Source organism: Lactuca sativa, chromosome 3 (assembly GCF_002870075.4).
Source record: "Lactuca sativa cultivar Salinas chromosome 3, Lsat_Salinas_v11, whole genome shotgun sequence".
Classification (NCBI taxonomy): Eukaryota; Viridiplantae; Streptophyta; class Magnoliopsida; order Asterales; family Asteraceae; genus Lactuca; species Lactuca sativa.
In genome coordinates, this window is record NC_056625.2 from 230,752,098 (window position 1) to 230,768,055 (window position 15,958).

Below are 15,958 nucleotides of genomic sequence, written 5' to 3' on the forward strand. Positions count from 1 at the left end.
CCAACTTTTCCATAACTCATTTGTATTTTCAAGAAGCGTTTTTTTTACTATTTATTTTATTGTCTTCCATATGATAAAAAATATATATATGATAAAACATGTAAACATTTGAATTTTTATTATTTTCAATAAGTTGATGATTTATTTTGTTAAACAAAATATAAGAAATTGTTGTGTGAAATATAACTTTAATTGAAAAATATTTCAGTGATGGATAATCATATTATTGTTCAAAAAATTTCGACATTGCGAAGCGTTTACATATGGTGGAACATATTAGTTGTTCGGGTTTTATATGTATGGGACGACGTTGAAAATAACCGACTCCTGATTTGGTTGATTGATCATAACGTAAGTATGAATACAATAAAAAAAATATGACATTTTTTTTGGCTAATGTTCATTTTATTATTTACATAATTGTTAATATATTACATATCCAGAGAGACAAAATGATCGTCATCGTCCCACAATGTTTGAGGCAAACAGTTTTGAACATGAATTTGGTTGGACGTGTATTGTCCTTAAATCATTTCCAAGTTGAGCGGTTTTACGAAGATCACCCCACGTATCAAAGTTACAGAATTTTTTTTGGTGATTGGGCAATACTAATAAAAATTAACACAATATTTACTCGATTGGGAAACGATGTCGCCAATTCATTTCCACATTATCTATTATGTTCTTCTATCACAAGCCTTGCAAGAGATTTTAGTCGTCAAAGAATGATGATCGGTACATTTATATATTTAATTATATATATTTTGTTTTTATCAATTGCATACAACAAATTAAAATTATAGTAATTTTAATATGCTTTAGATGTTATTGGGAAAATCGTTTGGGGAAGACGAATCACGCCATTCTATGCATTTGAATTATTTCTCCAAAATGAGATGTAAGTATATTTAAATATATTAACCAATTTTCATTGTTATTATGTGTTTTAACAAAATTTTGTTAAAATGAATAGGGGACATATTATCAAGTTGATGTTCAATCACATACCGATGAGCTTTATGATACCACTGTATCTTGCAATATTCAATCAATCCATAATTTATGTCTCTAGGGTCAAGTTGGTCCACTTAAATTTGTGTAAGTTAACCGTGGGCAACATTATATATAGTTTCATTCTTTACATGTTATTTATTTTAATATACCTTACTAACTATATATTACATGTCCATACAGACAATATTTTGGTTTCTACTATATTAACTGATGTCACGTTGGATCCAATGACACCGGAAGCTGAGCGAATTAGGATTAGAGATAGAGAGAATAATTAATTTTTCTATAGTTATTTGTTAGCGGATTATGAAGTAGTTATTTGTTTGCGGATTATGTGGTAGTTATGTGTTTGCTGATTTTTAGAAGGTTGTTTGCTTGCTTACTTTTTATATTCATTTTTTGCTGAATTTGTGACATGGATTTTTAGTATTTTATAATGATTTAAAACTTTTAAGTTTATAAATTTTAGTTTCTTTGTCTGACTATTTTGTTTATGTTATTTAGTTTTCTTATTTCTGTTTATTAGATATTTATACACTTGTATAATAAGTAAAACAAATAATCTACCAAATAAAATTTACAATATCATTTAAATATAAATCAATCAATATGCATTCTTTCAATTATTGAAAAAAAACTATTAAAACATGAAAGAAATATTTACCGAAAAAAACTAATGAAACTTGAAATAAATATATATTAACAAAAAACACAAATTGTTAAAACATTACTTCAAGTATTAAAAAAGAAGTATAATTTAATGTAAGTATCAATCTCACATATAAATAATTAGTTCAACTCAATCGATATTCAGTTAATACGGTTATAAGTATTGTATATAAAAATTATTTTTTATTACAATGTGTTATAAAAAAATAAAATTATATATTATTAATTTCATGTTTTTACAGTTGGCATGGTGATTGTAGATAAGGAAAATAGGCCTAATGAGGCTATCCAACTTGATGTAAATACACAAAAGGGTATGTTTCATATGCGCAACATGATTAATATGTTATCTTTATGCATAATTCATCCAAAAAAATTATTGTAGAAAAAAGAAAATTATATAATAAGACATATTATGAACGACTAAAGGAGAAGAAGAAAATGAGACAAACAGCTAATGGAGAAGTAAGTAGTCAAAACATGACACCTATGACAAATGTGTCTACAACACAGAGGACCGTGGCTGATATTACTAATGTAACTCCTACAAGTGTATTGGATTTTGCTCAAATGAAATCGATTAAGAACAAAAATGCATATCAACGACGCAAGGAACGAAACTCACCGACAACACCTATTGAAATTAGTCATATGGATCCATATAGCTTTGTTTATAATGGTATCCCTAAAGAACATCGTGTTTTGAAGGTACAGCAACCATGTGTTCATTGTGGAGCAAAACGATTTCAGTTTGAATTCCCTACGTTTTGTTGCATAGATGGTAAGACAAAGTTATCACATTCCTCTATTCCTGAAGAATTACTCAACCTCTTCACATCTAGAAATGAATTAGGTAGGACATTTAGACAAATGATACGTTGCTACAACAGCAACTTTTGTTTCGCATCAATTGGCGTTAATTATGACAAAACATTGACAAATATGACATCTGGAGTATACACATTTTGTGTGAATGGAGGAATATATCATAGAATCGATCAGTTGATTCCAAGAGATAGAATACCTCGGTACTTACAGTTGTATTTCTACGACGCTGATTATGAGATGTCACATAGACTCCAAAGGAAGAATATTGATAAAGAAATTGCTGGAAAGTTGATTCGTGTTCTTGATACAAACCCATACGTTAAGACATTTCAAAGACTTGCTGATCTAGGGCCGCTTGACAATTACAGAGTCACTTTAAATGCATCGGTAGAACTTGATCAAAGGGTATACAACCGACCAACCACATCTGAGGTACCATAATAATTATTTTCTACTAATTATAAAATACATATATCACGTATGAAATACAACAGTGCATATTACACACCATATTTAATCATGTCGTTTGTATCGTAAAAACCTCAGGTCGCTGGTATTTGGGTTGAAGGTAACGACAACATAGCCGCATATAAATGAAGTATTATCGTTTATGGAAAATCCGAGAAACCGCAAACAATTCAATCTTATTGGGGATGTTATGATCCATTGTGTTATCCTTTATTTTTTCCTAACGGTGAGTCTGGATGGCATTCAAAAATCCCAAGACATGGATTTTCCATCAATGATATTATTAATGACGATAAAGACATCGGGGATGATTTAGAAGGTACACATATCATAACTTTTAAAATTTTAGTTATGTTAACAAACATTACATTTTGTACACAGCATTCTTAATTTTTTCACGACATCAACATTGTGTAGACTCTAATACTAAAAAAGGGCGGAATACTGTATCTATGCGAGAGTACTACTGCTATAAGTTTTAAATTCGGCCAAATTATAATGTAATTTTGTTGGGAGGGAGATTGCTACAACAGTTTGTAGTAGATATCTACATCAAGCTTGAGACTTCACGTTTGGATTTTTATAGAAAAAACCAGTCCAAAATAAGAGCAGATTTATACCAAGGTGTAGTGGATTGTGTTAATGTTGGTGAGGTTCGACCGACTATGATAGGGCAACGTGTCGTGTTGCCTGCAAGTTTCATCGGAGGCCCCCGTGACATGCGGCGACGATTTCTTGATGCCATGACTTTAGTTCAAGATGACGGGAAGCCTGACATATTTCTTACAATGACATGCAATCCAAATTGGCCAGAAATAAAAAATGAGTTACTACCTTGGCAGACGGCCCAAGATCAACCAGACCTTGTATCAAGAGTTTTTCGTGCTAAGTTAGAGGATCTTAAGAAACAACTCCTCAATAAGCATGTACTTGGTGTAGTGGGTTCGTACGTTTATGTCATTGAGTTTCAAAAGCGTGGTTTTCCGCATGCGCATTTCCTCTTGATAATAATGCCTCCATACAAGCTTACTAATGCGGACCATTACGACAAAATAGTATGTGCTGAAATTCCATACCCAATAAGGTATCCTAAAATGCACGAATTGGTCATCTCACACATGATACATGGTCCTTGCGGTAGCTTAAACTCTGATTGTCCTTGTATGAATAATGAGCAAAAGAAATGCCGTTTTAGATACCCTCGATAATTCAATGAAACAACATTACAAGGAAAGGACTCATATCCTGTGTACCGAAGAAGAGATAATGGTATACAGGTTGACATACGAGGCAATAAGATGGATAACAGATGGGTTGTCCCGTATAACCCAAAGTTGTTAATGATGTTTAACTGCCATATGAATGTTGAATTTTGCTCGAGTATAACCTCTGTGAAATATGTGTTTAAGTATATTTACAAGGGCCATGACAAACAAGTTATCAATATTGATCCGGTTGGACAACCAGTTGTTATCAATGAGATAAAACGGTATCAGGATGCGCGATATGTCTCACCTCCTGAGGCAATATGGAGGATTTTAGCTTCCCCCTTTCTCAGATATACCCTTGTGTGATGGCTTTGCAGGTGCATCTCCCAAATCAACAGCTAGTTAGGTTCAGTGAGGATGATACACTGACTAGCGTTGTTGAAAAGGAGAGAGATAATAGATCAATGTTGACTGCGTTTTTTCTAAAAAATAAAGAAGATATGCGTGCAAGAGAATGTAAATACAGAGATTTTCCTAAAAAGTTTACGTGGGATCCGAAGTCACATCGTTGGAATCATCGAAAACTAGGATTAATGCGAGGTCGTTTGGTTTCTGCTAATCCCGCTGAAGGGGAGCGATACTACCTTCGCCTACTTTTATTGCATATTAGTGGCCCTACATGTTTTGAAGATCTCTATACGGTCAACAATATAAAATACCCAACATTTCGGAAAGCAGCTCTTGAAAGAGGCTTAATAGAGTCTGATGATGGTTTGTCTCAATGTCTTACAGAGGCATCTTTGTTTCAATTTCCCAATGCTCTTAGAAGGTTGTTTGCAACAATATTGAGTTTTTGTGAGCCAAGAGATGTTCGTAAGTTATGGCATGAGCACTACAATGGACTTTCAGAAGATTATAGACGACAATACGGCAGTGTTGAGAGAGTCCAGAATATGGACCTCATTGAAATCATGGTATTCCTACAATCTATGGGTGACCGCATTGATGATTTTGATCTTCCAAAAATAAATCAAAATGTCGATTTAGAATTTGGAGTTTTTCGTGAGGTACAAGAAGAATGCTCTATTGTTTTAGAACATGAACATTTACAAGCCCGAGATTCTCTCAATCCCGAACAAAACTTTGCATATGATGAGATCATGCGGCATGTCCATAATGATATTCCAGAAGTGTTCTTCATAGACGGTCCTGGTGGAACAGGAAAAACATTTTTGTACAAAGCTTTACTTGCTAATGTTCGTTCGTGTGGTCATACTGCACTCGCGACTGCTTCATCTGGTGTTGCGGCTAATAACATGCCCGGGGGAAGAACAGCTCACTCTCGCTTTAAGATTCCTATCAATCTTGAAAATAACTCAGTCTATAAGATTTCAAGACAAAGTGGTACTGCACAACTACTTCAGACTGCAAAAGTAATCATTTGGGACGAAGCGTCGATGGCTAAAAGACATGCATTGGAGGCGGTTGACCGTACAATGAAAGATATCACTGGGGTGATGCTCCCATTTGGTGGAAAGATAATGGTTTTGGGAGGTGATTTCAGACAAGTGTTTTCGGTCGTCAGACGTGGAACATGAGCACAGACTGTGGATTCTAGCATATGGATGTCACCTATTTGGTCTTCGATTACCAAGTTGCAGTTAATTATAAATATGAGAGCACTAACCGATCCATGGTTCTCAGACTTTCTATTACGTATCGGTGATGGAGTTGAAGACACGGTGCACGGAAACTTTATTCGCATCCCTGATGATATGGTAATTCCCTTCACTAAAAAAGAAAAGTCATTGCATGCTTTGATTGATGCAATCTTTCCATCCTTTGAAATTAATAGATCTGAACCAGATTATATAATTTCGCATGCAATATTATCCACAAGAAATGATAGTGTCGATGAGATTAATGATTATTTGATCGGCCGATTCCATGGAGAAGAGCAAATTTACTATAGTTTTGATGAAGCCGTGGACGATATAAATAACTTCTATCCTGTGGTATTCTTGAACACGCTCAGTGTTAGTGGTTTGCCCCCTCATTACTTAAGACTGAAAGTTGGATGCCCGATAATACTGTTACGGAATCTCGACCCGTCAAATGGATTATGTAACGGCACCCGATTGATATGTAAAAGTTTTCAGCACAATGTCATTGATGTCGAAATAGCTGTTGGTCAACATGCTGGAAAGAGGGTATTTTTGCCAAGGATTCCTCTAAGTCCTTCTGAAGATGACATGTTCCCGTTCAAGCTGAAGAGAAAGCAATTTCCAATTCGATTATGTTTTGCAATAACAATAAATAAAGCTTAGGGACAAACAATTCCAAATGTAGGAATTTATCTTCCAGAATCGGTTTTCTCGCATGGCCAACTTTATATGGCATTATCCAAGGGGATATCACGTGCCACTACAAAAGTATTGGTGAAACCCGATGAACAATTCAACGGAACTGAAGTCTATACGTCAAATGTCGTGTATAAAGAAGTATTGCATGATAAATAATGACTAGCCAATCATGTGTTCATATTTATTTTTAAAGAATCACAACTTTTCATTTTTAATTATTTCTGATTTCGTTTCTGGTAGCATGACTCTTATTGATAATTTTTTATGTGTAGCAAACTATTTGTGCAAAAACACTAATCCTATATACGAACTAATGTCTAAAATAAAGAAAAATCGCACCCGGCGCTTGGCGTGGGTAGACGGCTAGTATATATATATATATATATATATATATATATATATATATATATATATATATATATATATATATATATATATTCGAAAATAGTTTGACAAGTCATAAATTAGTGACATTATCTAAAATTTTTGAAATGTAATCTTAATTAATCAAAAATTTAATGCAAAATTTAATGGAGTGACCATATTTTTTTTGTCTAAAATTCATTTTCAACTATCATTCATGATTATTATTTTATGGTCACTATGTTTTCTTAATTTATGTATATTCATAAGTAGTTAATGACCACAATTCTATGACCACCAAATTTTTTAATGACCACTTACTGAGCCGTTAGTAACCACAATGATAGTATTATCATTAAACTTAAAGTAAATAATTATTCAAGCCGCATAAACCGTCCGCACCAAACCGAACTGCATAATGTGGTTTTGAACGTTCGCGGTGCGATATACGGTTTCTAAATAACTCAGACCGCATGCGCGGTGCAGTTTGCGGTTTTGGCTCTAAACCGCACCAAACCGCATTGCGCACACCCTTAGTCATCACACAAGACATGTTATAATTGATACAATCCACCATAAAGTCTAACAAAGGCGTCATTAAATAATAATAATAATAATAATAATAATAAATTCATGTGAATGTGCATATGTCTTAAATGATGACCACTAAAAGAAATTAAAGTCACCATAAGGCAGTACTTAAACCAAACTAGAACAACATTGATTGTAAATTAATATAATATTGTAATTATTAAATTAGGCCACTAATACACCAAGATAGAGTCAAAATTATGTTACAAAGGTTAAAACTCATATGAATTTCTCTGTTTGGTGTTAATCAAGTTATGAAGCGCATTCAGGAAGCCACTTATGTTTTTCAATTGCAACATAGTCTTGAAATTGTATCATATCATAAAATCAGAATAAAGCAATTGTATTTAAGTGGGATGAGACAATCAAGCTAATTACTAATCAGTGGGGATAAATAGGGGAATCCCACAGTTCAATCGTCTTGGTAATTGCATGGCGGCCAATTTTTTTATTATATAATTCTGTGATTGAGGAAGATTTTAAAATACATAATTTGGAGGATAAGCATTGTCGTTTACATCAAACAAAACAAAATTAAATTTATGGCCACTATAAAAAGAAAAGAAATCTAAAGCAAATAAGCCCGTTTCTAGACCAAGAGCCGCAAGAGAAATTTACGAGTAAACAATAAGCGGCCACAGACAATCATCGATTAAGTAAGTGATTATTTTAATGAAATTCAATTTACACTTATCGATTAAAATAATAATAAAAAGTTAACCCAAAACAATAGTTAATGAAACTTAGGGTTTGTATACGTAAATCTCAGTCGTGGAGGATAATCACGAATCAAACACAAAATTGGAAATTTAGAGTAGAAAACTTAATTCAAACCATGCTCTATACCACAATGTAAGATTGATATGCATAATCCAAGATCAATTTATACATAATCATCAAGAACACTAAATGAATTAAAGAACACTTACTTGAAGAAGATTATATTCTTTGATGGTGAACATGAATACCTTCATATTATATTATGATTCTTCAACTTCACATAATGGTGTCTAATTGATTGATTCTGATGGATAGAATGATACACACGATAATGATATTCTTGTGGAGAGGATTTTGGATGTGGAAAATTAGGGATGAGCAAAAGGACCGAACCGGCCGGAACCGGCTCGAACCGGACCCAACCTGGGAATCGGCTTCGGCCAAAATCAAGAACCGAACCGGCCTGGCGGTTCTACCGGTTCCCGGTTCCTACAGGTTCTTGTCATGTCTTCAAATGTTGGAATCGGTCCTCGAAAAATAGCATCATACAGTTCCGGTTTTTGTCGGTTTCTATCGGTTTTTGCCAATTCTACCGGTTCAGGTTATATCGGTTCCGGTTCCTACCGGTTCCCGGTTCCAAAAATCCACAAAAATAACGTCCCGGTCCCGGCCCGACCCGACCGGTTCCATCGGGTTCCAGTTCCAGTGCCGGTTCCGTTTCCGGCCGGTTCCCCGGTCCATATGCTCATCCCTATGGAAAATAAAGAATCGTGTTCTCTCCATGAAACGTATGTCCTCTCATATGTGTGTTTTAATTGATCATTTACACCTTATGGAAAGTATTAGAACCACAAAAATTTGGTCCCTCAAATGATGGATAAATGTCATATCCATCATACTACATATAATTAATCCTAGGGACCTGATATGTCATTATGGAAATCTTATGGTAAAAAAATATAATTGTACTCGTTATGTAATAAACACTACAAGGATAGTCTGAAGGACATACTAAAGGGTTATTTTCTTACAAGAACATCCTAACCCGATTCTGAATGACAAAAGTATTCATAAGCAACAACAGACTATAGTTCGCAGAAAACCCATTCAGAAGTTGATGCAACTATAGGCATATAGAGCAAAGGTTCACATCGGTTGCACACCCCCAATCCAATGTTCAGACAAAGGTGTCCAATAGAAAACTAGTAAACAAGATCAAAAACAGACTAGGGAAATCCAAAGGTAATTGGTTGGATGAACCTCTCGGGGTCTTACGATCGTATAGAACGACGCCAAGAACAAGCACGAAAGAAATCCCCTTCAGCCTTGCCTATGGCATTAAATCAGTACTATCGACAGAAATGATGGAAGCATCGTTGCATACGACGTATTTTCAGGGAGGACAAAAAAAAGACCCGAGGCAAAACTTAGACCTCATTGAAGAACGGCGTGAGCAATCTAACATTCTCCAAGAGGCCTATAAGAGCATCGTCGAAGGATAATACAATCAAAGAGTAAAGGAAAAGGATTTCAAAATAGGAGATTATATATTGTGAGGAAACAAAGAAATTCATGTCGTACTAAGAGGAAAGCTAGGACCAACATGGGAAGGACCTTACAGGTCATTAAAGCATATCGCAACGGGTCCTACTCACTCGAAACAACACAAGGACAAGAAATTCCAAGAACATGGAATGCTAGGAACCCTAAACGGTTTTTCTTCTAAAAGCAAATATAACCCCTATGTAGAATGGATGATTGTTAACAAAAACCCCTATTTAGAAGGGAGGCCAACAAAAGAAACGCAATCAGCAAGGATAGGCCATAGGTGAACCCCCTATTTAGAAGGAAGTTTTATTAAAATAAAATCCCTACCTAAAAGGGATGGTTGCAGCCTTATAATGCCTTAGGGCCATATCATCAGCTCGGCTGATCACTCAGACTCAAGAAGTAATACTTAGTGTATTTTTTTCTCTTTAGCAATAGTTAGTGTGCTTTGTTTGAAAACAATACGGAAAGTATACTTAAAAGGATCCTAACCTCAAATTCGAGCAATAACTACTAGTCGGTAAGCTCGAATGATGCAAATTTTAGAACATCAACATCAACGACATGAAAATAGTGAAAGCAAGAATACAATAAAATGTGGCAAGAAAGAACAAGTTACTCCCACATGCATAGAATGTCAAGTAAAAGCAATACAAGAGAAACATCCAAACAAGTTTACACCACAAAGGGCTTTCAACCACCAAAACATGCCACATAATGGCCTAAAAATAAGAGCAAAAGCTTAAAAACATTTTCACACAACATAGGGTAGCACAAGGAAACAACAAATCAAACTACCATGCCACCTCCACCATCGTTACCACCACCCACAACACCATCATCACCACTTACATCTCCCGCTCCACCATCATCAACAATTGCAACAATACCACCCCCAACGACATTTTCCTCATCATTAAACCCACCATTAACATCACAAACGCACATAATTGCCCCAACCTAACAATGTCAATGTGACACAAACCAAGCAAAGCTTCCCAATCCAACATGGCGAAACTCATAAGTGCATCGCCCATCCCAGTGGTATGGATGGAGCGAGAGTCACTCGCTTCTGGGTCATAAGTTCAAGCATCAATCTCGGATTTTAGACCAGCCCGACCAACCTCCTCCCCGACCATGAACGTTGCATGATGAATCCAGCTAGCAGCACCCATAGATTTAGGATGCTCAATTAACTTATCCATCACATGCAGAACACCGACATGAAGCAACCAATCCAGATCCCCACGCAAAACATCCAATTCATCCCTAACATACTCAACGAGCTTGTCTCGGTCAACAACATCACACTCCAAGCTCTCATTCTGAATCACCAGGCCCTCGTTAGACTAGGTGGGAGCGTCCACCTTGCTTTCTAACACCGATCAAGCCTCAACCAAGGACACATTATCCATCGCCAATAGATCATACTTTTGTTCGAAGCCACGAGCATCACGCTCAAGTTCTATAACCCGTCAATTAAGCTCAGCTTCACTCACCAATAACGCATCATTGCCCTTCTCCACCTTGCTTATGCGCTGAATGCAATGAGAGAAAGCAACCAAGTAAAATATAGCTTGCGTTGAAACATATGGCATGCTGTCAGAAAAAGGTTAGTTTACAATAGCGTCCATATTGGCAAGAGAAGCCAATGGAAAGGCGTGCCATGAAAACTCAAGGGCATTCCCACGAACAGACTAACGAGATTTAATGTTAAGATTCCATCCACAAATGAAGGGAGCCACACCATAATTCCTTCTGAATTGGAGGAAATTGAACTCAACAAGAGTGAAAAACCACTTTCTTGTTGCACATGCCTTCCGATATGGCTACCACCACCATCAGAAGGAGTCTCCCCAATGGCTAAGATAGCATTCTCCTCGCCATACCACGTTAAACGTTGGAGATGATACCCTCCTTGCTATCTTCCACCACTTCAGTAATAGGGGATTTAGCAGGGACAAGATCAGCTACCGTAGATATCGGTTGAGCATCCACAAGACATTCACCACCACCCACAGATGAGCCCTCTATAGGTTGTACCATCGGAGGAAAAACAACATCCAAATGATCAACCATACAGGGTGCAAGGAGAGTCTCACGAAGGTCAACTTCCTAGTACTCAAGCTTCCCATGATACCGCTTCCACAGAACAAAGTACAACGACAAGGGAGTCTCGACAACTGAAGAAAAAAAAATCCTTTTTTCAGAACCATTGTCACACAAAAGAAAGGAGAATAAAAAGGGGGGGGGGGGGGGAGGGAGAGGAACTAAGAAAAGCAACGGTATCATCAGTAATGGTGAAAAAGACAAACATATTTCCCTGTGATGCTAACTTGGACTCATACCGGCACCGGAAAGAACATACTCTGGAAACTCATCAGGCACAACTTGGTTGTACGAGAACAGCTTGGGAATGGTTTTTGAGAAGTTGATTGCCCGGCAGTACCTTTGACCGACTCCCTCCTGATTAACCCATAACCATTTATCCTGCCAGTTCTTCGACATCTTACCATTTGGAACAAGAACGTGACTACCACGACGTGCAGAGAACGTGTACTTATCTCTTATGGCGCTAAAACGGAAGAAGAACTTAAAGAAAAAATATTCAGGAATGACACCATTAGTGTTGCAGATCATCTCAAACGTCACCATCTTGTTCACGACATTTGGAGTAATCATTTGGATACCGCAACCATTCTTCTACAGAAGTTCATTTATAAAGTCTGTAAGTGGAAGACAGAGCCCGACGCAGAAGGTTTCCTGGTGGGGGTGACAAGATCATTGCGTCAAAAGTTAGGAACCCCCCCCCTATTAATCGATTAAAATTCGTAGACTTCTTGCAGAGTTTCAAACTTAACCGCAGTGGGAATGATGTTGGAAATATTAGCCATGAAATAAAAGAAGTTGCAGAGAAAAAAACCCGAAAGGGTTTAGAAAATGCATGGGAGATAAAAGGAAAGAGGAGTAGTTTTGTAGTAAATAGAAGAGGCTGGATATTTAAAATCCATTTGTAACACCCGATTCAAGGTATTTTCATTTTTGACCCTTGGTATGTAAATACTTTTTAGATTTGGTCCCTAAGAGGCAGTTTTGCCATTTCTGGGAAACTTGTAGTATGTGGGGCGTATGCATGCAGGGAACAAATCCTAAAATATATGGTTTGGACCCTATTTAGGCACCATTTTGAACCTTGGACCTCTCATTTATCATCCTCCAAATCCCTTTGAGTCACATTTCGAAACCCTAGGCCCATTTGAAGAGATTTGACCTGATTATGTGTGTTTTAGTGTGTGTTGGTGAGATTTGAAGAAGAAGAAGAAGAAGAACTTGGAAGAAAGAGCCTTGATCAAAGGAGAGCTTGTAGATCTATATTTCTCACATCATTTATAGCTTCATTCAGGTATAAAGCATGGAACTTGCTCCCTGTTTGCTTAGGTCTAGTCTTTATGAACTTTTGGTCCCATTTTGGTCATATGATGAGATCTAGTGGATTCTTCCACTCCAAAAGTTAGGAGTTGCTTCCCTTGATGTTTTCTAGGCCCTTAGTCCATAAAGTTAGCATCTTGATGATTGATGATCAACCAATCATGTTTTTAAGTCATTAAGGTGAAAGTAGAATGCTTGTTTGAAAATCAAAGTAACATTTTACATAAAAGTGTTGCGGAATTTGTTCCTAGTAAAACATGATAAATATGTTATCAAAGCATTTCCGAAGAAAAGTATTATTATTCATTTTAAATAATTTGGGATGTCATCGTCAATACATAAATATAAGCATAAACAGAACTTACATTCATTTACACTAGTGATCTACACCTCTTTAATCTCTTAGTGTAATGTAACTTCGTATCGGCACCTGTGATTCAAATAAGCTTGAGTGGTTCAGGTTGGGAAAACTGGTGAGTACATAGGGTTTTCAACCCACAATAATATAATCATTACGTTTAATCATCAAACAATCAATCAACCCAATTACCCATCCCCATTATCTTATTTACTCTTAAGGATCTACCCTAAGAATCAGCTATTCCTCGTTCATTCATTCCTAAGGATTATCCAAAGGAATAGGCATGAAATCCATCGTTGCTAATGACACATCTGTCAAGCACAACCGCTAATATTATCACTTAGGCGCATCTGCCAGAATTGTGACATTCTTTATGGGGCGCATCTGCCGGTATAGACCTTTAGGCGCATCTGTCGGGGTTATGAGGTTCTCTATTAGGCGCTTCTGCCAGTAGAGTCCTTTAGGCGTATCTGCCAGGGTTATCTCGTTTATTGACAATATCATTTTCGAGAGTTCACTCGCTATACATTTCAATGGGTTTCTGGAGTACATCGGTGAACACATCGTTCACAACACCTACATGTTGCGAGCCTGCTAGTGTTCCACTCGACTGTCTAGAATAGTCTGTGGTTGTCATCCATACTCTACTAGATGACGGGGCCAACATTTGGGTAAAAGGCTTCTCACATCGTCCACCTTTCACCCTTACCTCATGGTCTATATTACCTCTCAACTTATCGTCCAACTCTTATTTCATCTACCCATGTTTTACCCCAACATTTTTGTAGCTATAAAATACATATACAGTTTAAATCATTTAAAACATGTATAAAAATCTTTCACCCAGCATAGACATAAGGTATTCAGGCAATATGCACACATAGCACGTAATTTATATAAAATACTTCATATCTATGTGTAAGATGAAAGTAACTATGAACTCACTTGAGAAGGTGTTGACTCGGCACTCGGACAACACTTCATTACTCTTAACACAATTCTCTGCGGACAAAACCTAGTATCATTAGCACTAGAGTTTAGTCTAATATTCTGTGACAATCGTCAATTTCTAGTCAAGTCAAACCGGTCAACTCAAATAACCCTCGTATATTAGGTTTGCCTTATGTTTACTATTATACAACAAACCATCTTAATACAAAGCATCGCTTAGAAGTTTCACGTGTTCAGAAAATCCACACCCAAATAAGGGTACGATATGGAACTACTCGATAAAAACATTAATATATACCCTTCGAGGGGGTATAAAGTTCATAACGAGGCTTAATAGGGTTTACAAACCTTGCATTTCGAAGTTAAAACACTCACAGAAGTCGCAAATAAAGCCTTTCTAAATCTCTCTCGCTCTATCTCTCTCTATGTGAAATCTCTCCCAAATCTATCTAAGTATGAGAAATCTCTCCAAGTATGTGAAATCTCTCCCAAATCTCTCCAAGTATGTGAAATCTCTCCTAAATCTCTATAAGTATGAGAAATCTCTCTAAGTATGTGAAATCTCTCCCAAATCTCTCTAAGTATGAGAAATCTCTCCAAGTATGTGAAATCTCTCCCAAATCTCTCTCCACTTTTTATAATCACTTGGGGCATCCCGACCCTCGAATTAGACGAAAACAGCTCGAAAACGGAAGTCTATACGAAAAACAACATCTTAGGACCGAACCTTCTTAGGGCCGAAACCCTAAGAAGCGAAACCCCTAAGAAGCCTCTTGGACCGAAACTAGCAAGAACCGAACCAAGGAGGACCGAAACTGCCATGGACCAAGACTTCCCATAAGGAACCGAAACCTCTTATAGGACCGAAGTCACCTTCGGGTTCGGCTCCTAGCACCTTCGGCTCGGATCAGACCTTCGGACCAAAGCTCCCTCTGCTCACTTCGCCTTCGCCTCTCATGCCTAACTTCGCCTTCGCTTCTAGCCCAACACCTTCGCCTGCGAAATTTCTCGGTTCAGCCAGCTCTCTGTTCCCAACCATAGACCGAACCCACCCTCGGTTCTAAGCACAAGGACCGAACCTTCGGCCCTGACTTCGCAGATTCGCCCCAATTTCCCGGTTTTCAATCCTATTAGCATTTTAAGCCTGTTTTTTCTGATTTTAACACAGGGTTTTCACACAAACTCGTAGTTTAACATAAGAGACCCAAAATATTCATATTTTAATCGTATTTGGAGGAAAATCATTGCCTAAGAATAATCTCTTGGATAAGATACTTAAGGTGGAGTGTTGACTTTGCTTTAGTGTATAACACAAGCAACCACCCCATGCCCACTCCATGACCCAACCTTGTCCTTCCATCATACCTAGTTATTCCATAGTACTTTTCCCACCATTTTCCAGCCACACACTTGGTCAAGGGCTGGAAAACCCTCCTCTCTCCTCA

General features: G+C 36.9%; 1 protein-coding gene across 1 annotated transcript; it reads left to right on the top strand.

The window, feature by feature from the left end:
• The first annotated feature begins 5,860 nt into the window (after nucleotides 1–5,860).
• Nucleotides 5,861–6,706, top strand: LOC111901001 (uncharacterized). The gene is made up of 2 exons (XM_023896868.2): nucleotides 5,861–6,397; nucleotides 6,515–6,706. The coding sequence occupies exons 1-2, from the start codon at nucleotides 5,861–5,863 to the stop codon at nucleotides 6,704–6,706; spliced, it is 729 nt and encodes a 242-aa protein (XP_023752636.2).
• Nucleotides 6,707–15,958: the final 9,252 nt, after the last annotated feature.